Source organism: Tachyglossus aculeatus, chromosome 4, assembly GCF_015852505.1.
Source record: "Tachyglossus aculeatus isolate mTacAcu1 chromosome 4, mTacAcu1.pri, whole genome shotgun sequence".
Lineage (NCBI taxonomy): Eukaryota > Metazoa > Chordata > Mammalia > Monotremata > Tachyglossidae > Tachyglossus > Tachyglossus aculeatus.
Genome location: NC_052069.1, coordinates 110,817,591 through 110,844,694, shown reverse-complemented (window position 1 = coordinate 110,844,694; position 27,104 = coordinate 110,817,591). Strand labels below are relative to the sequence as shown.

General features: G+C 45.2%; 1 protein-coding gene across 9 annotated transcripts in view; it reads right to left on the bottom strand.

Annotated features, from left to right (window-relative positions):
* Positions 1–27,104, bottom strand: part of VAV2 (vav guanine nucleotide exchange factor 2) — a 375,195-nt gene that overhangs the window by 61,531 nt on the left and 286,560 nt on the right. For 5 of the 9 annotated variants that reach the window (XM_038744653.1, XM_038744661.1, XM_038744659.1 and 2 more), the window contains exons 5-9: positions 12,900–13,002; positions 10,385–10,399; positions 8,671–8,769; positions 6,614–6,682; positions 185–285 (exon numbers count right to left, since the gene is read on the bottom strand). In XM_038744653.1, coding sequence (XP_038600581.1) covers positions 185–285; positions 6,614–6,682; positions 8,671–8,769; positions 10,385–10,399; positions 12,900–13,002 — 387 coding nt within the window. The remainder of the gene's footprint in view (positions 1–184; positions 286–6,613; positions 6,683–8,670; positions 8,770–10,384; positions 10,400–12,899; positions 13,003–27,104) is intronic. The other 4 variants (XM_038744656.1, XM_038744658.1, XM_038744660.1 and 1 more) reach the window with 1 other exon arrangement.

Sequence of the window (27,104 nt, the reverse complement as noted above, 5' to 3'; positions counted from 1 at the left end):
GTAGGCTGAATGGCTTGGTTTTGGTGGGTGGAAAGAGCAGTTCCCACATCCCTTTCCTAATATCGCCTCCTCCCCACCTCCATGCACACACAAAAAACCCCCTCACAGTTTGCCTTGAGCCTTCATTCATCTCCCCCAGTATGTGAGCTGTGTCTTTGTCCCTGAATGATTTACAATAGCTTACCTCTCTTTGAATTCCAGAAAAACTTTTGCCAGGCTGCTTCCTCCAGCCATCATCGAGACGTCGATGGCCCGTAGAAAACTGTTGTGCACTTTAATTAGGTCCTAAGCAAAAGAAACAACCACTACATTAACACCCCGACATACAGCGGCTTGAATGCTTGTTTGCAGTAAGTCATCCTGCCATCCCCTCCATTTCTACTGTCTTTCTGCAAGGGACTCCAGTGAGACATATCTCTGAATCACCATAAATACGAAGGGGTAATTAAGTTAGAAGGTTATACAATGATAAATACACATAAGAGTTTTGAGCACATTAAATTCCCTTTACTAGGTCCAATGGGAGCCGTCCAACAGCCTGTATTTAGTCTCTCACAGGAGTGAGCCCCTTTCCAGAGAGCAGCCCTGCTCCCCACAAAGAGGAGCAAACTCTACGGCTCGTTTTTCACCTTCCCTGACCAGTCACCTGGGCTGTTGCGTCTCTGGGCCAGCCAATCAGCTGGGAGCCCTAGCCACTCAGGACTGGCAGTGACTGGCAGCTGTGGTGTTAATGATCTGGGGCCTTCACCAGGACCACCTCACCCCTCTTACCACTCACCACATCCCCGTCCTCTTCTCTCACTACTGCTTCAAATCTTGTACAACCCCAGCATTGCACCATGACAGCTCACTCCCATCCAACCTGCTCCTCCATAAAAAACCTGCTTCGACGTGGACAACCTCCCCTTAATCCTTGACCGTGTCCTCTCCCAGTCACTGCTCCTCTCTACCATCATTGACACCTGACTCTTTCAGATGATGCTGTCTTCCCCCTTCGCTCTCTCTCAAGGGAGCCTCACCTTCACCCGCTCCCTCTCCAACTCTCAGAGAAAGAGCCTGTTGTTGGGTAGGGACTGTCTCTATATGTTGCCGACTTGTACTTCCCAAGTGCTTAGTACAGTGCTCTGCAAATAGTAGGAACTCAATAAATACAGCGGATTGAATGAATGAAAGAAAGAGGGAGGATTTGACCACTCCTCAACCCTCACTGCCACGTTTGCACTGCCCTTTCATTCATTCATTCAATCATATTTATTGAGCACTTACTATCAATCAATCATATTTATTGAGCACTTACTGTGTGCAGAGCACTGTACTAAGCGCTTGGGAAGTACAAGTCGGAAACATATAGAGACAGTCCCTACGCAACAACGGGCTCACAGTCTAGAAGAGGACCTTTCAACTGCATCCTCCTTCACCTTTTCTTCTGTTGAAGTCCACATCATCCACTTCTACCACTCTGTAGACTCCTTTTTTATTTTTTGATGGTATTGGTCAAGCACTTACTATGTACCAGGCACTGTACTAAGCACTGGGGTAGATACAAGGTTGTCAGGTTGAACACAGTCCCTGCCCCACTTGGGGCTCACAGTCTTAATCCCCATTTTACAGATGAGGTCACTGAGACACAGAGAAGTGACTTGCCCAAGGTCATTCAGCAGACAAGTGGCGTAGCTGGGATTAGAACCCAGGTCTTTCTGATTTCCCCGTCCATGCTCTGTTCACCTAGGCCATGTTCATGTTCATTGTGTTGTGAGCAAGGACTGTGTCTACTAACTCTAGTATTTTATATCTTCCCAAGTACTAATTACAGTGCTCTGCACACAGTAAGCACTCTATAAATTCCATCAATTGATTGACTGATACCAATTACTAGATGCCATCACCTATCACCTCCTGGCCCACCTCCAATTTTTTGAGCATTTTTGATGCCTTTCTCACATTCCTTCTCTCCTTCCCTCACTGATCCTTGAGGACTCTAACATCTATGAGGAGGCTCCCAATGATTGCCTAGCTGTCCGTTTCTCTCACTCCTCAACTCTGCTGACCTCTTTCTTCACCCTAATTGATTCACTCACCAACTTGGACACACCTGGATATCTACAAAAATCACTATACCACTTCTTACTTCTGCAACTCCGAAATCCCACTCTTTGAAAACGTCCAAGACTGAACTCCTTATCTTCCCTCCCAAACCCTGCCCTCTCCCTGACTTTCCCATCACTGTTGATGACACTACCATCCTTCCAGTCTCACAAGCCCGCAACATTTGTGTCATCCTTAACTTTGCTCTCTCGTTCTCCCCTCACATCCAATCTGTCACCAAAACCTACCGGTTTCACCTCCGCAACATCGCCAAGATCCGCCCTTTCCTCTCCATCCAAACTGCTGGTTCAATCTCTCATCCTATCCCGACTGGATTACTGCATCAGCCTCCTCTCTGATCTCCCATCCTCCTGTCTCTCCCAACTTCAGTCTATACTTCTCGCTGCTGCCCAGATCATCTTTGTGCAGAAATGGTCTGGGCATGTTACTCCCCTCCTCAAAAATCTCCAGTGGCTACCAATCAACCTACACAACAGGCAAAAACTCCTCACTCTCGGCTTCAAGGCTCTCCATCACCTCACCCCCTCCTATCTCACTTCCCTTCTTTGCTTCTACAGCCCAGCCCGCACCCTCTGCTCCTCTGCCGCTAACCTCCTCACTGTGCCTCGTTCTCACCTGTCCCACTGACCCCCAGCCCACGTCCTTCCCCCGGCCTGGAATGCCCTCCCTCTGCACATCCACCAAGCTAGCTCTCTTCCTCTCTTCAATGCCCTACTGAGAGTTCACCTCCTCCAGGAGGCCTTCCCAGACTGAGCCCCCTCCTTCCTCTCCCCCCAACCCCCCTGCCTTACCTCCTTCCCCTCCCCACAGCACCTGTATATATGTTTATACATTTTATTACTCTGTTTTACTTGTACATATTTACTATTCTATTTATTTTATTTTGTTAATATGTTTTGTTTTGTTGTCTGTCTCCCCCTTCTAGACTGTGAGCCCGCTGTTGGGTAGGGACCATCTCTATATGTTGCCAACTTGTACTTCCCAAGTGCTTAGTACAGTGCTCTGCACACAGTAAATGCTCAGTGAAAAGAGCACGGGCTTTGGAGTCAGAGGTCATGGGTTCAAATCCCGGCTCCACCAATTGTCAGCTGTATGACTTTGGGCAAATCACTTCACTTCTCTTTGCCTCAGTGACCTCATCTGTAAAATCGGATTAAGACTGTGAGCCCCCAGTGGGACAACCTGATCACCTTGTAACCTCTCCAACGCTTAGAACAGTGCTTTGCACATAATAAGCACTTAATAAATACCATTATTATTATTATTATTAACAAATACAAATGAATCATCATCATCATCATCAATCGTATTTATTGAGCGCTTACTGTGTGCAGAGCACTGTACTAAGCGCTTGGGAAGTACAAGTTGGCAACATATAGAGACAGTCCCTACCCAACAGTGGGCTCACAGTCTAAAAGGGGGAGACAGAGAACAAAACCAAACATACTAACAAAATAAAATAAATAGAATAGATATGTACAAGTAAAATAAATAGAGTAACAAATATGTACAAACATATATACATATATACAGGTGCTGTGGGGAAGGGAAGGAGATAAGATGGGGGGGTCACAGTGCTTAGTGGAGTGCTTTTCATATAGTATGCACTTAAATACCACAATTATTATTATCTGGAGCATTACTCTTCTGCCAGATGGAGAAAAAGCCCTGAATCCCCAGAGAAGCAGCAAGGCCTAACAGAAAGATCACAGGCTTGGGAGTCAGAGGATCTGGGTTCTAATCCCAGCTCTGCCGCTTGTATGCTGTGTCTTTGGTCAAGTCACTTCTCTGTGCCCCCCTTTCCTCATCTGCAAAAAGGGGATTCAGTACCTCTTCAGTACCTCATTCAATGAATGAATGAATGAATCTCTTAATCTGCCTTCTCTACCACACTGTCCCTCCCGGCAAAACTTTTACCATTTGGACTTCCCACCCAACCTTTTCTCTCCTGATGCACAAATCCACACCCTTACCTTACCCCACTCCGGTCACTCTGTTAATCACACGCAATCTCTGATCAGCCCCAGACCACCCCACACTACGTTTCTTGTGTTCTTGTGGTCATGATTCATGATTACTTGCTATAAGTCTGCCCTCTCTTCTGTTTAGAAACACTACTTCTCCTCCCTCATGAACCCCATGTCCACTGCCCTGACCAGGGATTCCAGATCGTTCCCTTCCTCCTGAAATGCCATCCCCCCTCCTCCCACTTCTCTCACCTCTAATGACCTGGCAACCTGAAGTTGAAACCATTCGGGCATTAGCTCTCCCAAATCTTCCCCTTGCCACCACATCTCCCTCCAATCCCCATATCTCACCTCACTTTATTCTTCTTGTCCATTCCTCGAGAGCTCTCCCACCTGCTTATAAAATCTATCATCTCACCTGGGCTCTCCGATCCCATTTCTTCACACCTAAAAACACTTATGTCAACCCTCTAACCTCCCTGACTGCCATCCTTCAATCACTCACTCACTGATGGCTTCTTCGTCTCTCAGCCTCATCCACATCTCCACTAGTCTAAAAACACAAACTTCTCTGGATTCCATTGCCTCATTCATCTGTCATCCCATCTCCCTCTTCCATTTCCTGTTCAAACTCCACTTCCTCTCTTTTCCACTCACTTCTTGACTCTTTACAATCCGATTTTTGCTCTCTTAACTCATCGGTCACTAATAATCTCTCCTTTGCCAGATCTAATGGATTCTAATCTGTCCTAACCCTCTTGATTTCTCAGCTGCCTTTGACACTGGGCCTCCCTTCTCCTGGAATCACTGTCTAACATTGGTTTGTCTGACACAATGTTATCCTGATTCTCCTCTTACTTCTCTGCCAGTCACTTTCACTGGCTCTTCCTCTGCCTCCCATTCCTTAATTGTGGGTGGTTCTCATAGCTCGATTCTGCGAACATTTCTTCTCAATTTCCCATGGGAGAGCTGATCTGCTCTCATGGCTTCACCTACCACTTCTATGTGGTTGATTCCCAGATCTACATTACCAGTCTTGTCTGCAATTTCACATGTCCTCCTGCCTCCAGGCATTGTAATATACACTCAGTTCTACCATAAGGCAGGGGTTTGGGCCTTAGCAAACCCCATGTAAGAAAAACTGGTCTACAGTATACTATGTCTATAAACTATGGTATATCTAGTATATGTACTACAGTGTATGTATACTACAGTATACAGTGGATATGATATAATAAATATGCTGTAGTATATCTATTATACATAGTATAGCATTTATGTTATGTGCTTTTTAATTGGCACTATGCACATGCACACCACTATTTCCTCTTCTGACACTACAGTCATGCTGTAGCAAAACAGACACACATTTGTGGGACAAAATATTCCCAGATTTCTTAAGAGCAGTCAATTCATATTGTATAACAAAAAATATGGACTACAGATGAATGGAGTATATTAAATATTTTTTATGGTATTTGCTAAATGCTTACCAAGTGCCACACATGGTACTAAGTTCCGGGATAGATGCAAGATAATTGTTCTGGCCACAGTACCTCAGTCTTAATCCTCATTTTACAGATGTGGTAACTAAGGCCAAAGTTACAGAGAAGTTAAATGACTTGCCCGAGGTCACAGGGCAGGGAAGTGGTGGAGCAGGATTTGAACCTATTGCCTCTGTCTCCCAGGCCCATGCTCTTTCCACTAGGCCTCACTGATTCTAATGTTAAATTGGTCTTCACCATTTTAACAACAAGATTATTAAACAAGGAACATTATTAGTCCTTTTTAGTTCCTATTAACACTACTACTACTACTACCATTTCTACTACTAGTGAATGTAAAGCAAGGTTCCAGAACTCAAGACCACCCTAAGAGAGTTTGGCTGCCATCCTTCTGACAGGAAGGGCAATCGCATGGCCAGAGGGCCACTTTTGGAATTTTAAGTCTTACAGGTGACCATGATTCAAAACCTCCTGGCTGTCTGGAGGAGAGCTGGAGGTAAGGGGTGTCTGAGCCCCAGAAATATGGTTGCTTTCACTACAGTGGCACCTAAACGTCTGTGAACTAGGCAGAGGCAGTCAGTAACAACGGGTGCCACTGTTTTCGGATGCTGGCATACAAGGAGGTTGCTAAATGCATCCTTAGCTGATTTGGAGCCTGGTGGTGTTGACACAGATGGCAGGGATTGGGCCAGGTGCAATCGATTAGGGGCCAGAGTCAGCCCACAGATTGCGTTTTGCCCAACTCAGCCGGGATCTGAGTACTGTGCTGCTCTCACCTTTCTTCCCATTGTGGGTGTTTGCTCAGGGGGTGGTTTTCCATAAGCCACAAATTTGACCAAGTTCACTTCCCCAGAGTAAAATCCGTCCCGCCCCCACCACACTTCTGGAACCATTAGCAAGAATGTGAATGACTACGTAGGATGGTTTCAGCAAAACACCATTCCTGAAACCAGGACAGAGTCTCCTGACCTCAGGAAATGTGCTGTGCTTCCAAAGAGTCGACCTTGATTAAACCGATCATGCTAGAATCATTACCTCCAAATTGATAAAAATAGCTGCCATGTCGAGAGGGCTCAGTACCAGCTTCAAAGGATTCATGTAGTTCTGGAAGATAGAAGCAAAGAGCCTCATAAGCTATTTTCGTTGTCACCTCCTGGATGAAGATTCCCGAGATCTGTCCCCATCAGGAGAGACTTAATCAAGAAGTTCAGTGAGATGCCACCCCAAGGGCTGAACTGTATGCTCTAAATACTCATTCTCATTCTCCTGGCAGTTAGACCCTGTGAGGATGATTTGCAGTAATCTGCCTAGTGCCCTGTGGGGCTTAGTGGCCTCCCCCTCTAGGCTGTAAGCTCATTGTGGGCAGGGACTGTGTCTGTGTATTGTTGTATTGTACTCTCTTCAGTGCTTAGTACAGTGCTCTGCACACAGTAAGCACTCAATAAAAAAGACTGGCTGACTGTGAGGTAACTGCATGTTTCTGAAGAGAGATGGATGGTGGGTAGGAGGCTTGACATTCACTTTTCCATTCATTCATTTAATCATATTTATTGAGCACTTACTCTGTGCAAAGAACTGTATTAAGTATGTGTGAGAATACAATATAACAATAAACATTCCCTGCCTACAATGAGCTTACAGTCTAGAGGGGGAAACAGACATTAATATAGTGACAGGCTGATGAGGGCCACCTATAACATCTTCTCATTCTTTTCTGTCCCCACCAATCACTCCCCTTCAATTTTACCATACAAAGCACCAGGAAGCCCAGGAAACTGTACCCCAGATGACTGTAACCTCCTCCATGTCAGGGATGGTGACTTTTACTTCTATCATATTTTCCCATGTGCTCTGCATGTAGAGGGCTCAATAAATACTACTACTACTACTAATAATAATAATAGTGATGATGGTATTTGTTAAGTGCTTACTATGTGCCAAGCACTGTTCTAAGCACTGGGGTAGATACAAGGTAATCGGGTTGTCCCACATAGGGCTCACAGACTTAATCCCCATTTTACAGATGAGGTAACTGAGGCACAGAGAAGTTGAGTGACTTTCCCAAAATCATGCCACTGATGAAAAAGTGAGTGAGTAAATTCCACATGTATACCACCCCAAGTGCCCCTCCACCCTGACTCCGGGGCTGAGCTAGTCCAACCTTCAAATCTCCCCAAGAAAAAATGACTTGGATAATTATGGCCGGAAAACCCTTGGTGAGTGAATAAGCACTGAACAGTGAACCCAGTTCATGCTCCCTCACTGAAAGTGATGCCCTTGACTGTGGTTTTGTTCCATATTCACCAATAACTAGAAAGCATTCACCGAGAAGTTTGAATCAGCTCAGAACATATTGTCAATACGAAATCAAGCATTCATATAAGACAAAATTGGGGTGCTTTGTTTTTTTTCTCCCAAATGACAGCATTAAATATTTGGAAGAATATGAGTGAGGTGACAATGAAACAACAGAGAAAATGTGGGTTCTGACTTTGCTAACATATTTATAACTCCTGGAGGATCTGTAGTACATGTAGCTTATAGTATAATATATGGATTATATCACCCCGTTCTGCAAAGTCTTTGTTTTACAAGAGAACATAACAATAATTCACCGACTCCAATTAGAAACCATGAATGCATGCAGGGGAATGTTACTTTTAATCCAATTACTTTATCTGACAAATCAGTCCTGCTTCAACACTTTTGAGAAAAGCATGAAATTAATGGAATTTGGTGGTGAGAAGCCAACTGCCAGATTCACTGTTCATCTCAGACACATAGCCCAAGTTATGCAGAATGCAATACATCTTTTCCATTTGGGAAACATATAACCAAGAACACCCCCTTTTTCTTTTTCTTTTTTACACAGTGGTGCATCAGTTCTCTTGGGATTTCTGGATTACCTCAGGCTAACCCATGCTGTGCAAAACATACCATATTCCAGTAGTACTGGGTCCTACTCAATGGTCCCATTCCTGAAGCTAGCCATGTAAGATGAAACCAGCATCCACAGCTTCTTCCAGAATGTACTCTGTCACAAAATGGTCATGGGAAATCAAAACCCAAATGCTGAAAAGACGCATGCTCACCTTTTCAATGTCTTCAAGTGTTTTGTAGTATTTGGCCTCAGTTTCCTGAATCTCTAGCAAGCAGCAATTTCTCTTGTCATCCTCTGTCATTCCCATTTTCTGCAGAAAGAGAATATTCCATATTGACGGGTCCTCAGGTCTGCAGTAGATCCGGTTCCTTACCTTTGAAGAACTCCCAATCCCTAACCAGGCCAACTCCCACCAAATAGGCCAGGTCAACACCGCAAGCCTAGGCCCCTGGGCAGAACCTCTGGGGTAAAGAACCTGGGGACCAGGGAACATCCATGGGCAGTGGGGTTGAGACAAAAAAATAGAAGAAGGGGTAAAGGCTGGCTGCTACTATTTTCCATCACCATCCCAGAAGTACTGCACCTAACTCACAGACCACTGATTGCCTAAATTTTTCCTGGAGTACTTGAACCCAGGGCTCAGGAATTCTGCAATCAAAATCCCTTCCAAACTGGACTTTCTGGAGCCCACACATTCTTCTCAAAAATGCTGAGACAGTGTATATTCCTCTTTAATTTCTAAAAGGAACCCCCAGGCCACCTGGAAAGGGAAAGATAATATAGCCACAAACACTGAACCTTCTGGTCTACCAAAAACTAACATGGCTGTCTGTGTTTTTTCTGAGACACCCTTCAGTATTCACCAAGTTTCACCCTCTCATTCTCATGAAAGCAAAATTCACAAATATCTCCACAGGTTGGGACTGCTTCACTGATTGGTGGTGGAGGGAAGGTAAGAACTCGGGGTTTCATCTAGAACTAGATATAAATCCAAGGGACATAATGCCAAGAGGTGAATGGTGATCAAACTTTCAAGCCTTCATTTCTCCAAATTCTGCAAGATCAGTGGCAGTTCTCTATGTCAAGGAAGATCTCAGCGTCTCCCAAGCCCTTCAAGAAGGCAGGCAAGCCAATCCTCATGTGGTTTTAAAAGTAAAGCAGTGTGGGGAAGGGAGAGACATCTGCTTGCCCAACAAAAATAGGAAAATGGGCAAAGGGTGCCAGCCTAAAACAAGGGAAGGTGCCCCGACAAGAGTGACAGAGGGCTGGTCTGCTCTCTGGAATGGAGATGTTGATCACAGAGTTACTACGACAGGACTGTGCAGAGGGTTTGGCAGAGGTAGCAAAGGCTTCAGGCTACAAGTCCTGGAGGGAAGGAGAGTTGAGTGAGTCTGCAAGTGGAAATGCATAACATGAATCCTTTGGCAGAATGGGACAGGCCCAGAAATATAGTCCTTCCTGGGGAACAGAACTCCCTAGCCACCTCTCTGACTTTGTCATCCTCTAGAGGAAATGGAGAAACTGTCACCACTGAAACATACAGACAAAGTCTTCCAGGACCCTGGGCAGCAAGTTTCAGAAGGCAGTCAATGAAACATCCAGGTTTTGGAGCACGCTAATAAACATTGAGACCTACAAGTTTGTTGTGGGCAGGGAATGTGCCTGTTATATTGTTATATAGTTCTCTTCCAAGCGCTTAGTACAGTGCTCTCTACCCAGTAAGCACTCAATAAATACGACTGACTGACTGAGCTTCTCGGTACAATGAGGCACTACTCCTGTGTCAAGAGCAATTCTTCTGCCACATGCCTCACCCTGCTCTACGAGGTCTCTGGGCATATTTTAGATTTTTATGCCTTTAGCAGCACTTATGAGATGCAGTAGCAACAGAAACCAAAATGGCTCAGCTAACATCTTTTACTTACCTGCATATATCTAATCTGAGAGCATGCAAAAATAACAAGCGGAACCAATTAGCATATTGCCTTGGCGTTTCAAGCCATACTATAAATACAGAGGTACATTTTTCAGACATTTAGTTCCACGATGTAAGAAGGTAAATTGAAATCATTTACACGCACACATTTACACATTACACATTGTGGAGAAGACAGGGGTGCCTGAATGCTGGGAAAACGGCAGGACATTTACTGAGTGCCTAGTACATTTTGAACTCTACAGAGCGATCTCTGGGTTCCATCTTCCTTAAGGACCTATACCTTGGAGCCACAGAGTAAGGAAGAGGTGGTTTATCTGCTCCAGCAAAATCTAGAATTAGTCCAAAGAGGATGCTGATGGGAAGCACTATTTTCATGCTGCCTGGGATTAGCAGAGCAGTAGCCCTCTAAATGCCCCAGTCCTTTGGCTGGTAGATTGAGAAGCTGCACAAAGAAACACTTGTAACACATGCATCTTATTCTTACAAGTCAGTTAAGCAATCTACCCTTACAGGTATGGCAACCTTTTGAAATAAATTGGACTTTTCATGTTCATTTTAAGGTCAAAAAAACACCCCTAAACAGGAAGATAATCCTGCTCAAGGAAAAATACACAGTCACCTCAGAGGGGAGAGCTACCCCACTACCCTCTCTGTCTCTCTTATGCATGGGCACGCACACAGATACACACACACACTCACACACACACACAATACCTTTGAAGATATTTATAGAGATATTTATGAATGCATCTGGATCTGAATCAGTGGGGATTTACATTGTGATATGCATTATGAAGTGCTCTGGTTCTGTATGCTTTCTGAATTTCCATTTTCATTGGCATCTTCATTCATGGTCCACAAAGCTAGAAACACTGATATCAGGAATGTCTTCAGGAGGAAGGTTATTAAAAAATCAAGACTAAAGCTTTCTTAATCTTCATTAATTGCAAAATTCAGCCCAGCCTTCAGAGGGATCTTTGGTCAGTCAATAAGACACCGACCTGGGTAATGCTAACGAGTGGGAAGAAAGGGAGGAGATGGAACTGAGCAATCAGCTGTATCTGGGGTGATTAGCCATGTTGAGAGTCACACCAGGGATGGCCTACGAACACAGCAGGTCAGAGACTCCTTGCTTCTGGAATCACTGGCTCTGGGATCCCTGGCTCTGGGGTCATTAGCTCTTGGGATCACTGGATCTTGGGATCGTTGGCTCCTGGGATCACTTGTCTGGAAACCCTGGCTCTGGGATAACTGGCTGTGGGATCACTGGTTCTGGGATTACTAGCTCCTGGGATCACTGGCTCTGAGATCCCTGGATTCTGGATTGTTGGCTCTGGGAATACTGGCTCATGGTATCATTGGCTCTGAGATCACTGGCTCTTGGGATCACTAAGTCCTATGGGTTCTGATCTTTCATCCCAGAAAACATCTTTCCTCAGTGACACCTTCTCCAGTCCCTAAACTGTGGACCAGCAATCTCCAAGTGGCCACATGAGCACCTGGCTAGAAGTGGGGTGGAATTTAGCTGAGAAAAGTACAGACAAGGAAGGGATGCCAACATATTTGGAGAGTGAAGGAAGAAAGCAGAATAAGATTCCCTTGCTGCTCTGCTGTTTCCATGGGGCTTGGAAGAGCCGGGCATCCCCGGCTCACTTCCCAGCTGAAATTAGAATCCACCTTCCTCTCATAACTGGCATCCAATTGTGTGGGAGGTAAAGTATGGGCTTTGCCAGGTACCGATTACACTTCCCCCAGTAGAATCAACAGGCCCTGCATCAAGAGCAGGAATGTCTCTGGAAGGCACTCTCAAAAATATTTTTCTGCCTTTTTGTTTTACCATCACCAGCTGGTTCATACTCCACTTAAGAACAAACACATTTACTTTCAGAGTAATTTCCCATTTTGTTTGATTAAAGCACATAGTCTTGGTGAACACACACACACACACACACACACAAACACACACTCATGCCAATTCAAACACCACCTGGGCACTGGGTCAGAGGAGGAGGGCCATCAACCCGAAGACCTGAAACCATCAAATCTCTCTCCCAGTCTCGGGTCCCTCACCTGAGACCCAACCATTCTGCAATCAAAATATGCAGAGGGAAACTGGCCTCTGAGACATGATTAGCAAACGCTTGCAAGCAAAAATGCCTTTTCTGCAACATAAAAGATGCACAGCTGGCTAATTGAGCTAGTTATCAGTCTCATCTCTCTCCTTACAAAAGGATGAGATGATACGTGCTGTGTTGGACTGGGTACCAAGTTACTATTTTTAATTCAGATCTCACAACGGGGATGTAGAACTTTGCAAATCCTTTGGAAGAGAATACCATGGCAACACATTAAGAAATCCTACAAATGTTAATGGCACTCCTTATCATTCGGACATAAACACTAGTTGCAAAAGCCAGAGCCAATAATGAGAGGAGATGTATATCAATAGATTTTTGCTTTCTTCCTCCCAGATGAACCATGAAAATGCTGAAGACGTTTACCATGGGCTGCTGAACTTCCACTTTAATAATATCTTCATAGATGTCATCACCTTCATCTTCACAGGGGACACAATCATAAATATCCTCTCCCAGATCATGTTCGCTGGAACAAAAATAAAATGGTTTAGAAAGAAATAACCGATAGAGCAAGTGAACCAAGAGGCTGCCAATTCTTGAGCGGTAATCCGCTGAGGTAGCTGGGTCAACAGAATCAGTTGACAAATTGGTCCAAGCCTGAATGTGAGTTTGTGGGGTCAGATGGGAGGCAGGGTAGTTATGTTGACCCATTAATGCTGGCTCAGGGATGAGACTGGGGTCCCTTTAGAGGGGCAGACCAACTCTTTCTCAGCATCCTCTCTGTATTCTTCTTTTCCTTGCCATGTCAATTTGCTCTTTCTACCCTCAGAGACTATTGATTCTCTCTGCCCCACCCCACACAGACTAGTTGCTGACTGTTGATGTTTACTGGCCCCCCATTATGTGCTTCACTCCCCACCCTCACCCCCCACCCCCACCCCGTACTGGCCAGGGAGTCCTGAGTTCCTTCAGAATTTCAAAAAAAAAATGACATGATTATAAAACCTCACCATATGAGCCCACTGGGCTGGATCTACACAGGAATCAATCTGATCAGCACACCCAGAGTGAAATGGTGAAAGAATTATCCATGTAATTCAAGTAAACACCTTTACAGTTGAAGAAAGAAGTCACCCACTAGTCTTTTCAACAATAGGTGGCTAGAAATCACTAGCTGAATGATCTTCCCTTTCACCTCCAGAAGGAAAATTGTGCCCCCGGACCATAGAATCAATCAGTGGTACTGAATGCCTACTGAGGGCTAGGTGCTGTACTAACAATGAACAGTATGAACAGTGACTGAGATACCCCTTCCCTGTCCTCAGAGAGCTTATAATTTAATGCAGTGAATGTAGGAGGAAGAATAAAGATAAAAACCAGGAAGCAGGATACACACATTGGGACCAAACTGCTGAAAATATATACTGAAAATACATATAAGAAATTATATACCTATTCAAAAGTGCTGAGGATAGAAATTAAATATACCAAGTGCTAAGAGTGGACAGTGGATGTTCTGAATCAATCTGAGTAGGCATGCTAGAAGAGGTGGGATTTTGGGCTTCAATGTTGTGGAGAACTGTGGGCTGACCCAATTGAGGGGGATAAGATCAGGATAAGGGATCGGGAAGCAGTTCAGCATAGTGAAAAGAGCACGGGCCTGGGAGTCGGAAGGTCATGGGTTCTAATCCCAACTCTGCCACTTGTCTGCTGTGTGGCCTTGGGCAAATCACTTTACTTCTCTTTGCCTCAATTACCTCATTTGGAAATAGGGATTAAGACTGTGAGCCCCATGTGGGACAGGGACTTTGTCCAACCCAGTTTTCTCCCCACAGCACTTATGTATGTATCTGTAATTTTATTTGTTTATTGATGTCTGTTTATTTGCACTGATGCCTGTCTGCCCCCCTCTAGGCTGTGAACTCGCTTTGGGCAGGGATTGTCACTCCATTGTTGTATTGTACTTTTCCAAGGACTTATTACAGTGCTCTGCACACAGTAAGCAATTAATAAATTATCATTCTGCTGCCCAGATCATGTTTTTAATTACGTTCAGTTCATGTCTTCTCATTCATTCATTCAATCGTATTTATTGAGCGCATACTGTGTGTAGAGCACTGTACTAAGCACTTGGGAAGTACAAATCATCAAAATATAGGGACGGTCCCTACCCAACAATGGGTTCTCATTTCTCAAACAAAAACTTCCAATGACTGCACATCCATTGCCTCCCCGCCATCCCCATGTCTTATCTTGCTGATTTTCAAAGATAATCCAGCTCCAGCTTCGCTAATACCAACCTACTCAGTGTACTTCAACCTTGTTTATGTCCCTTGCCCAAGTCCTCCCTCTGGCCAGGAACTCCCTTCCCCTTCATATGTGACAGACCGCCACTCTCCCCACGTTCAAAGCCTTATTAAATTCACTTCTCTGAGAGGCCTTCCCAGACTAAGACCTCAACTTCCCTATACCCCCTCTCTTTCAAGATGTCTATTCAAATGGAGCTATTCCCTTTAAGCACTTGATATTTGCCCTAACCTCAGCCCCACAACACTTATGTACGTATCCAAAATTCATTTTAATATTTGTTGTCTCTCTCCCTCTCTACATTGTAAGCTCCTTTTGGGCAGGGAATGCTTTTACCAACTCTGTTCCATTGTAGTACTCTCTGAAATGCTTAGTATCTTGCTCTGTACACTGTAAGAGCTCAATAAATATCAGCAATTGAAACCATTGCTGAACTTTCAGGAAGCCTGAATAAAAGAGAAAATATGTTTGCAGATTTCAACATACTGCATGACATTAAGGAGGTAATGGTATTTATTCAGTACCCACTCAGGGAATGCAGTGTATCAAGCATTTTGAAAAGTAAAACAGTGCACCAACATGTTCCCTGCCCACAAGAAACTTACACTCTTAAGGGGGAGACAGGCATAAAAATATAGACTCCTTATATTCTTCGGAGCCTAATACACCATATTTAGATGTTCTAGATCCAGAATATGGAAATTCTACCACTATTCCAGGGAAAGCACATGAAGGTGTGGAAGTGTACGTGTGAAAGGTAGATTAGAGTCGTGGACAGTTTTCCATCTAACTAGCTCTAGGGGAATATTCTGGTTGCGTTATAATTTGACAAACTTCATTTGTGTTTGTTATCACCTCTTAATTATGCTACAGCAATTTACCAAATTGATCTGCAGAGCAAGTGTTGATTAGTGAGACCTGATTAATGCTACCTGCTGCTTCCTCACAGGGATATTAAAAAGATAAAATGAGAAAATATCTGGGAACGGAGGTGGATTTTTTAGGAAGGCAGTCACTGTATCAATCCAAACGATTGTTGGTGGACAAAGAAGGCTCATCAGCACAGAACTTGGATGGGGGAGGTGGAGGGCAGGGAGGTGAGAAGAACAGACTGTAAACTCTGCATGAGAAGGGATCATATCTACCAACTCTATTGTACTGTACTGTCCCAAGCACTTAGTACTGTGCTTAGCACACAGAAAGTGCTCAATAAACACCATTGATTGACTGACAGATGGATTTATTACTAGGAGAGAGAAATGGAGATTCTCAGAACTTTTGTGACAGGTGAAGTTCAAGGTTTGAATTGATTCCTGTCCAAACTATAGCCCGTGAAAAGGAAGAGCGTGCATGAAAGTCCGGAAGCTGGTTGACACTGGGGGCTGTTGGGCGACTGGAGCACAAAGCCCTTGTTTCTTGCTGGAATGGGAAACCCCGCGGCTCTATGCCAAGCCTTCCTTCAACTCTGTGCCAGCGGGTGCTTTAAACTCACAGGGTGATAGAATCTCACATCCTGTGTTCAAAGAATGACTCTGGTAATCCTCCTGCCCAGAAGTCATTGAAATGCTGCCGCGGGCCTGTCACATGGCCAGAGTTGCGAAAACATTCAGGTGGACAAGGGAGGCATGCATGCAGAGATAACCATGGTTTACCAAAAAGGGCACCCCTGATAAATTTTAAAATAAAATAAACATGTTTGAAATAGCCCTCCAACCCCCAGCAGGATGTTAGCCACACTAACTGCTCTGTTTAGTCTTGGAACCAAAAGAGAGAGAAAAACCCTACTTTTATTCCAGGTAAGCCCCTATCAAGCACCCTTCATTTGTTGCGGGGAGGGGGAAGGAACTGACACAGGATAATGTGGGACAAGGAGGGCCTAGAAACAGAAAATTCCAGCTGATCTCTACACTCCACTTTATCCCATAGTTTCAGCCTGCTATTCTCATGGTTTCTAAAAAGAGCACAATTGCCTGTTTTTTCAAATAATATCTGTTAAGTGCTTGCTATGTGCCAGGCACTGTATGAAATTCTAGGGTAGATACAAGATAATCAGTTTGGACATAGTCTCCATCCCGCATGGGGCTCAAAGTCTTAATACCCATTTTTCAGATGAGAGAACTGAGGCAGAGAAGTTAAGTGACTTGCCCAGGGTAACACAACAGGCACTCTTCCTCCCTTCAAGGCCCTACTGAGAGCTCACCTCCTCCAGGAGGCCTTCCCAGACTGAGCCCCCTCCTTCCTCTCCCCCTCCTCCCCCGCTCCATCTCCCCTGCCTTACCTCCTTCCCCTCCCCACAGCATCTGTATATATGTATATATGTTTGTATGTATTTATTACTCTATTTATTTTATTTGTACATATTTATTCTATTTATTTTATTTTGTTAATATGTTTTGTTTTGTTCTCTGTCTCCCCCTTCTAGACTGTGAGCCCACTGTTGGGTAGGGACCTTTCTATATGTTGCCAACTTGTACTTCCCAAGCGCTTAGTATAGTGCTCTGCACACAGTAAGCACTCAGTAAATATGATTGAATAAATGAATGAATGAACATAGCAGAGCTGGGATTAGAGAAGAAGCATGGCTCGGTAGAAAGAGCACGGGCTTTGGAGGCAGAGGTCATGGGTTCAAATCCCGACTCACCACATGTCTGCTGTGTGACCTTGGGCAAGTCACTTCCCATCTCTGAGCCTCAGTGACCTCATCTGTAAAATGGGGATTAAGACTGTGAGCCCCACGGGGGACAACCCGATCACCTTGTATCCTCCCCAGTGCTTAGAACAGTGCTCTGCACATAGTAAGCACTTAACAAATGCCATCATTATTACTAAAAGCCATGTCCTCTGTCTCCCAGGCCTGTGTTCTTTCCACTAGGCCAGGCTCTAGGGGAAGTCAGGGCAACACAGGAGGGAGTGGGAGGAGAGGAAAGAAGGGTTTAGTCAGGAAAGGCCTCTTGGAGGAGATGTGCCTTCAATAAGGCTTTGAAAGTGGGGCTAGTGATACTCTGTCAGATTTGAAGAGGAAGGGCATTCCAGGCCAGAAGCAGGACAGGTCTCAGGGTTCGCGCTTCTAATTTTCATTCAGCATTTTGGTCCTTCACTATCTTTCCCAGAAGTTCCAGCTCGGGGACAGATTCCCCACTAAACAGAACACTTGAGCCTGCAGAACATTGTGGGCACTCACAGCTGGAGTTTTGGAGTATGCCTGGCACTGTGAGGAGTCCATGCCTGAACTAATTAGTTTAGATCTACCACAGCACTTAGTACACAGTAAGCTTTTAATATCAGTGCTTCTGCACCCAGTTCTCCCCTGTTTCAGTTCCTTTATGGCAAAAGCATAAGAAAAGCTTGTGTTGTATTTCTTGCCTCATTGTAGGTTATAATAATAATAATAATAATAATAGTAATAATAATGGCATTTATTAAGCGCTTACTATGTGCAAAGCACTGTTTGAAGCGCTCTTGTACTTCCCAAGCACTTAGTACAGTGCTCTGCACAGAGTAAGTGCTCAATAAATACGCCTGAATGAATGAATGGGGAGGTTACAAGGTGCTCAGGTTGTTCATTCATTCAATCGTATTTATTGAGCGCTTACTGTTTGCAGAGCTTGGGAAGTACAAGTTGGCAACATATAGAGACAGTCCCTACCCAACAGTGGGCTCACAGTCTAGAAGGGGGAGACAGAGAACAAAACAAAACATATTAACAAAATAAAATAAATAGAATAAATATGTACAAATAAAATAAATAAGTAGAGTAATAAATGCGTACAAACATATATACATATATACAAGTGCTGTGGGGAGGGGAAGGAGGTAAGGTTGGGGGGGATGGGGAGGGGGATGAGGGAGAGGAGGTTGTCCCACAGGGGGCTCACAGTCTTAATCCCCATTTGACAGATGAGGGAACTGAGGCCCAGAGAAGTTAAGTGACTTGCCCAAAGTCACATAGCTGACAATTGGGGAAGCTGGGATTTGAACCCATGACCTCTGACTCCAAAGCCCATGCTCTTTCCACTGAGCCACGCTGCTTATGTGCTTTTGGGTAATCTGTTTCTTCCATCCCCATACTGTGCTGTATCCAAACAGATTGGCGGTGCTGGGAGGGCTTTCCCTAATTGCCTAACAACATTCTAACACCCACATGTCAGGCACATAGGCATTATAATAGAGCCACAGGTACTTCTGTGAATTATCCATCAATGGTACTCACTGAGCACTTAATGTGTGCACAGCACTGCAGAAAGCACTAGGGAAAGTACAATACAACAGGATTGGTAGACACAATCCCTTGCCAGAAGGAAAAGCAGCATTTTCTAGTGGAAAGAGAACAGGCCTGGGAGTCAGAGGACCCAGGTTCTAAGCCTGGCTCTGCCAATTACTTGCTGTGTGACCTTGGGCAAATCATTTAAGTTGTCCATGCCTCAGTTCTCTTGTTCTCCCTCCTACTTAGACTGTGAGCCCTATAAGGGACAGGGAACGATGACTAACCTAATTCAAGTGAACTTACCCAGCACTTAGAGCAGTTTTTGACACATAGTAAGAGCTTAACTACCTTTTTTTTTAAAAAAAGAAAGGGTGGCTGTGAGGTTGCAGCGACTTGGGGAGGTGAACATTAATCAGGGAAGGGTTTCTGAAAGAGAAGAGATTTCAGGAGGGTGCTCATACGGGGAGAGCCAAGTTCAGACAGACTTAAAGGAGGATGGACTTAGGCTTAGGGAAGGATGTGAAAACAGACTGAGGAGGGAGAGTTGAGAGTGAGGTTAGGACAGAAAAGATCATGGGAGAAGTAAACAGCGGGAGCTGGGGAGTCAGAATGGTGGGGAGAGAGGCACTCCGAAGGATGGAAAGAGCCTGTGGGCTGCCTTGAAGCCAGTGGTCAGGAGTTTCTGCTCAATGTGGTGGGAGGTAAGCAGCCAGAGGCAGTTCAGATGAGTGGAGAGACTCACGCCAGCTAGGGTTTCGGGAAGACGACTTGGGCAGCAAGTGAGTACTACAGACTGAAGAAAGGCCAGACTGGATGGAGGGAGACCAATGAGGAGGCTGATACCATATTCTAACTGGGAAATGATGAGCTCGAATGAATGATTATTTTTAACCACGATGCCCTGAATGAATTATGAAAAGGTTAACGGGAGTCAATTCCTGAAAAATGGGCAGTGGATAAACTGGAAGGCAATTTGCCTTAGTCATCTGAACTGAAGCCAGCTTAGACTCAGCGATTCAGGCACTGAACTCTCTTCCCTCAACACCCTATCCTACCTTGGCTTCACAGACTCCGTCCTCTCCTGGTTCTCCTCATGTCTCCGGTTGTTCATTCTCAGTCTCCTTTTGCAGGCTCCTCCTCCCCCTCCCATCCCCTTACTGTGAGGGTTCCCCAAGGTTCAGTTCTTGGTCCCCTTCTGTTCTTGATCTACACTCACTCACTTGGTGACCTCATTCGCTCCTATGGCTTCAACTATCATCTCTACGCTGATGACACCCAGATCTACATCTCTGCCCCTGCTCTCTCCCCCTCCCTCCAGGCTCGCATCTCCTCCTGCCTTCAGGACATCTCCATCTGGATGTTTGCCTGCCACCTAAAACTCAACATGTCCAAGACTGAACTTCTTGTCTTACCTCCCAAACCCTGCCCTCTCCCTGACTTTCCCATCACTGTTGACGGCACTACCATCCTTCCCGTCTCACAAGCCCACAACCTTGGTGTCATCCACGACTCCGCTTTCTCGTTCACCCCTCACATCCAAGCCGTCACCAAAACCTGCTGGTCTCAGCTCCGCAACATTGCCGAGATCCACCCTTTCCTCTCCATCCAAACCGCTACCCTGCTCGTTCAAGCTCTCATCCTATCCCGTCTGGACTACTGCATCAGCCTTCTCTCTGATCTCCTATCCTCGTGTCTCTCCCCACTTCAATCCATACTTCATGCTGCTGCCAAGATTGTCTTTGTCCAGAAACTCTCTGGGCATGTTAATCCCCTCCTCAAAAATCTCCAGTGGCTACCAATCAATCTGCGCATCAGGCAGAAACTCCTCACCCTGGGCTTCAAGGCTGTCCATCACCTCGCCCCCTCCTACCTCACCTCCCTTCTCTCCTACAGCCCACCCCGCACCCTCCGCTCCTCTGCCGCTAATCTCCTCACTGTACTTCGTTCTCGCCTGTCCCACCGTCGACCCCCTGCCCACGTCATCCCCCTGGCCTGGAATGCCCTCCCTCTGCCCATCCACGAAGGTAGCTCTCTTCCTCCCTTTAAGGCCCTACTGAGAGCTCACCTCCTCCAGGGGGCCTTCCCAGACTGAGCCCCCTCCTTCCTCTCCCCCTCCTCCCACGCTCCATTTCCCCTGCCTTACCTCCTTCCCCTCCCCACAGCACCTGTATATATGTATATGTTTGTACATATTTATTACTCTATTTATTTTACTTGTACATATCTATTCTATTTATTTTATTTTGTTAATATGTTTGGTTTTGTTCTCTGTCTCCCCCTTCTAGACTGTGAGCCCACTGTTGGGTAGGGACTGTCTCTACATGTTGCCAACTTGTACTTCCCAAGCGCTTAGTACAGTGTTCTGCACACAGTAAGCGCTCAATATGATTGATTGATTGATTGATTGATTCCCTGCCCCACCGAGATCTAAATGCCAACTCCAGTGGCTGCTCTTCTCTAGGAACTGTGAGGGTTGAGGTGGCCTGCATTTAGATTGCCTAACACACAGCAAACCTCAGCTTTACAAACTCTCATGGCCGTCCATCCTAGTCCTTAGTCGAGGGCTGCGAAGTCACATCTTGACACCCCACTGACCTCAATTAGGCCTGACTGACTGAGGGGTCACCTCCCAGTTCAGGCTGTAGCAAGGATGTTATATAGCAAGCAGAGTGGTGCTTTCCAATTGGGTTCAGCATGTGGTTCGATCACGTGACTGAACCATGTCACTGAAGAGAAGAGAAGCAGTGTGGCTCAGTGGAAAGAGCACATGCTTTGGAGTCAGAGGTCATGGGTTCAAATTCAGCTCCACTGCTTGTCAGCTGTGTGACTTTGGGCAGTCACTCAACTTCTCTGTGCCTCAGTTACCACATCTGCAAAATGGGGATTAAGACTGTGTGCCCCATGTGGGATGACCTGATCACCTTGTACCCTCTTCAGCACTTAGAACAGTGCTTTTCACATAGTAAGTGCTTAATAAACTCTATTATTATTATTATTATTATTATTATTATTATTATTATGTGGTGAAAGTAGCTGGGGTTTTCCAATCAAACTGTAAATGACAGTCCCAAGTACCCTGGGGCGGGACGAATATATCACTGGCTACTGCTCTGAGCCCTCTGTTCACGGGGTTGAAATAAGTGATAGGAGAAACTAGCAGTATTGGTCAGCCAGTATGACCTTATTACAACACAAGCCTTGATTCCCTTTTTCTTCCAAGTGCCTCTTTCAGAGGGAGAGAAGCAGATCTTTTCATGTTTCAGGATGAAGTTTTCCATTAAGTTTTGGGCAAGAACAGACAACAGTGGGAATCATCATCACCATCAACGGTATTTATTGAGTGCTTATTATGTGCTGAGCACTGTACTAAGCACTTGGGAGAGTACAGTACAACAGAGTTGGAAGACATGTTCTCTGCCCACAATGAGCTTACAGCCTAGAGGGGGAGATGAACATTAATGTAAATCAATAATTTATAATGTATAATTTATAGATATGTACATGAGTTCTTTGGGGTGGAAGGTGGAGAGAATATCAAACACCCAAAGATCACAAATCTAATTACACAGGCAACAAAGAAGGGTGAGGGAGCTGGGGAAAATAGGACTTAATTGGGGGAATTAAAACTATTTGGGGTAGAACCAAGATAGGTGGAAGCCAAATAAATTCCCACATGCAAGATAAAATACCTGTAAATAATAATGATGGTGGCATTTGTTAAGCACTTACTACATGTCAAGCACTGAGGAAGTTGCAAGATCATCACATTAATCAATCAATTGTATTTATTGAGCCTTTACTATTTGCAGTATACTGTAATAAGTGCTTAGGAGAATACAAGAGTTGGTAAACTCCTACTCTTCCCACAATGAGCTTACAGTCTAGAGATAAGATGTAGTCTACTTCCCACCCACGAAAAATCTGGAGGGTTCAAATAATCCTGGGTTTTCACTGGAAGAAGACTTTGAGGGAGCCTGCAGACTGTGTACTCGTTATAAGGATTCTATCATCACTTTCAAATATTACCACAACTTCATTCTTTCTGACCTTTTCTAATGACTGCATTCCCAGGTTCTTGAACCTGAAACCTACATTCCTGATACAACTAACCCACACCAAATGGACCAACTGGACTCATTAATGCAGTAGCCAGTTGTCCTTCTCCTGCCTCGCAGCCCCATCTCCTCCTCTGCCCATTCTGCCCTTTGTCTCATTCAGTTTCCATTCAGCTGTGCTGACAGATGCTAAATCCTGACCCTCTTTGAAAAAGAGTATTTTAAAGACAATCCCCCAGGAAAGGCATCACGCTGCATTCACTGCAGGGGCCATATCCTCTGAGATCAGAACTCAAACACCTGCTAAGAAAGCTGGAATCCTGCAGTGCTGGGAGAAATGACATCTCTCAGCAAACTAGTGCCACAGCCTGCCTTTCTCAGCTTTTTCTTAGGTGGGTGTGGGGGGTTGGGGGGAGGTTGGTGGTCAATTAGTTTTCCTGGGCAAAAGGTTGCATAATTTGGCAGAACTAGCTCTGTGTAGAAAAAAAGTACAGACTTTTTATGTCTTCTTGCCTCAAGCCAGACAAGTGTATGTGTACGTGTATGTGCATTTGTGTATGTATAAAGCGTACAATAAAATATCACTCGTGACAAGCTGAAATGTGTTATTCTGGCCACGGGCCATTTTTACACTGGGCAGAGATGTAAAATGATCATTAAGTTGTTACTAGGTAACCAAAACTGACATTCTGCCCAGGGTCCTGCCTGCACAATTGCCAAAATCCCAGGGAGCCTAGGACAGGGGAAGGGAGGGAGAGATATTGAGGGACAAGGCCTGGCTATTTGCCCTGGCCCCAAAAATCACGTGGAGAATATCTATAGTTCAGGTGGTAGGTTCCTGTAAGCCTTTGTACAGTGACCATCCAGAAAACCTTCATATCTCCAAAAATAAGACCCTTCCTTTTCCAGCATAGCCATCCACAACAAAATTTAGATTGTCAGTACCATGTGGGTCCGGAACTGGGTCTGACCTGGTTATCTTGTACCTTCCCCAGTGCTTAGTAGAGTGTATGGCATATAACAAGTTCTTAACAAAAGGCATACTTTATTATTAGACATTAGACATTATTACAGACATGATTATTAGAATGTCCCAAATTTTATAATTGTGTCAAAGATAGCTGAGTGTTAGAGAAAGATTAAAATGGAGTAGAAGCCATTGAATTTGTCAAGGAGATTGTCATTTGTCAGGTGACCTTAGAGAGGGCAGTTTCCAGGAAGTGGGAAGAAGCCTAATTGGAGGGGGTCAAGGAGAGAATTGAAGGAGAGGAAGTGGAGGCAGCGGGTGTAGACAACTCACTCAGAGAGTTTAGAGAGGAATCATAGAAGGGGGATAGGGCAATTACTGGAGGGAGTTATGAACTGGAGGATGAGAGACATGAGCATGTTTGAAAGCAGTGGAGAAGAACTCACCATAAAGTGAGCAGTTGACGGCAGTCAGGGAGCATAAAAGGGAGGTAGCAAGTGTTTGGATAAGGTGTGACGGGATGGGAAATATATATACAAATAGTTAACTGTATACACACATATTTATATGGGCAGTAAGCCGTCAAGTTACTGACTCAGAGAGATCAGTTCTGGGGATACACAACTCTGGAACAGCCTCATTCTTCTCCATTTTTTTGAACAACATTCTTGTGTTGAAGGTTCCAGAGCCCAGTGAGTCTCTAGTGGCAGTTCCCCTCTCCCATCACCCACCCTCCGGGATCTGCAGCCCTTCAGTTCTCCACATAATCCCTTGGGTACAGACTCGTGCTAGACATTCCCACCCAGCCAGGTGGGGTCCTCATCCGGCCAAAGCCCGTATGACCCAGGAGGCACTGAGAACCAAGGCCAGTTTCTCATGCACTCTCTGTGCTAAATGTATGCTGGTCCTGAGTAGGGAAAGCATCCACCAACTCTGTTCTATTGTATTCATTCAATTCATTCATTCAGTCTCATCAAGTGTGGCTTAGCGGAAAGAGCAGGGGCTTGGGAATCGGAGGTCATGGGTTCTAATCCCAGCTCTGCCACTTTCCAGCTGTGTGACTTTGGGCAAGTCACTTACCTTCTCTGTGTCTCAGTACCTCATCTGTAAAATGGGATTAAGACTGTGAGCCCTACATGGGACAACCTGATAACCTTATATTTCCCCCAACGCTTAGAACAGTGCTTGCCACATAGTAAGCACTTAACAAATATCATCATTATCATTATATTATCAAGCACTTACTATGTGCAGAGAACTACACTAAGCCCTTGGGAGAGTACAGTATAACAATAAAAAGACACATTCCCTGCCCACAACGAGCTCACAGACTAGTGCTTGTACTCTCCCAAACACTTCGCATGCTGCTCTGCACCCAGTAAGCGTGAGCATTCAATAAATATGACTGATTCATTTCTGGGCTGGGTGCTCTCCTGAGAGGTGGCCAGAAGAACAAGTAAAGGCAGGAATGCGATCTTTATCCAGCCTTGGCCATCACCTAAGGTGAGGCAGAATTTACCTATGTTGGTTGAGATGAAAGCATAGCTGAGTTCACGCATTTCACCCTCTGGGGTGAGGGAGTGGGGCATGGTGCATTTGTTAAGTGCTTACTATGTGCCAGGCACTAGCGTGACTCAGTGGAAAGAGCACGGGTTTTGGAGTTCAAATCATGGGTTGATCATGGGTTCAAATCCCGGCTCCGCCACTTATCAGCTGTGTGACTTTGGGCAAGTCACTTAACTTCTCTGTGCTTCAATTACCTCATCTGTAAAATGGGGATTGATTGAGAGCCCCAATTCGGACAACCTGATCACCTTGTAACCTCCCCAGAGCTTAGAACAGTGCTTTGCACATAGTAAGCGCTTAATAAATGCCATCATTATTGCATCAAAGCGCTGGGGTAGATACAAGTGGATCAGGTTGGACACAGTCCAGAGGCTCACAGTCAATCCAATTTTACAGATGAGGTACCTGAGGTACAGTGAAGTTAAGTGACTTGCCCAAGGTTATACAGCAGACAAGTGGCAGAGCCAGGATTAGAATCGATGTCCTTCTGACTCCCAGGACTGTGCTCTATCCACGAGACCACAGTGCTTCTTATTTCCAAAAGCCCAAAGAGAGGCTTCTAGTGACGTCTGGCGAATCCCAGCCAGTGACCTGACCTGACAGGCAACCGAGCCCTCCCCCTGCCACCCAACTGCCTTTGCTCCTTCTCAATCAATCAATCGTATTTATTGAGTGCTTACTCTTTTCAGAGCACTGTAGTAAGTGCTTGGGAGGATACAATAGAACAGTTGGTAGACATGTTCCCCGCCCAAAACACTTTCCACATTCCAGGGTTGTCAGAGCGGCCCAGAATAATAATAATAATGATGACATTTATTAAGCGCTTACTATGTGCAAAGCACTGTTCTAAGCGCTGGGGAGGTACAAGGTGATCAGGTTGTCCCACTGGGGGCTCACAGTCTTAATCCCCATTTTACAGATGAGGTAACTGAGGCCCAGAGAAGTTAAGTGACATTCCCAAAGTCACACAGCTGACAATTGGCAGAGCCGGGATTTGAACCCATGACCTCTGACTCCAAAGGCCGTGCTCTTTCCACTGAGGCACGCTGCTTCTCCTAAGCACTCATGCCCCTTGGAAAAGTGAAATCCATTGCCTTTGCCCCCGCCAGCTCCTTTTGAAGTCTCTGCATTAAATCAGGCTGCTGACAATCACTGGAACTGTCTTTGTAACTAGAGAATCTGGGTCTTAGCGATGTATTAAAAATAAAAAAAATCATGTAAATTTGGGCATGGATCTGCCTGCATGAATAGATTCCCATGATTCACGGGGTGGTAGGATAATGGTGCCCTCTGTGTTACCCTTTGGGAAAACTGCCTTGTGTGCATTCATTCTGAATGTCAAATCACGGAGCCAGGAAGTGGTGAGGATTAGAAAATTAGCCCTTCACCTCAGAGAACCGTGCTCCCAGGCAGTCAGGCTGGCTCAGGTCATGGTAGAGCTCGGGCTGCAGGCTGATAACCTGCCTCTGAGACCCTCAGAAAACCCCTGGCAAATGGGGCAGCTTCCTGAGGGAGGAGCCGGGGGCTTC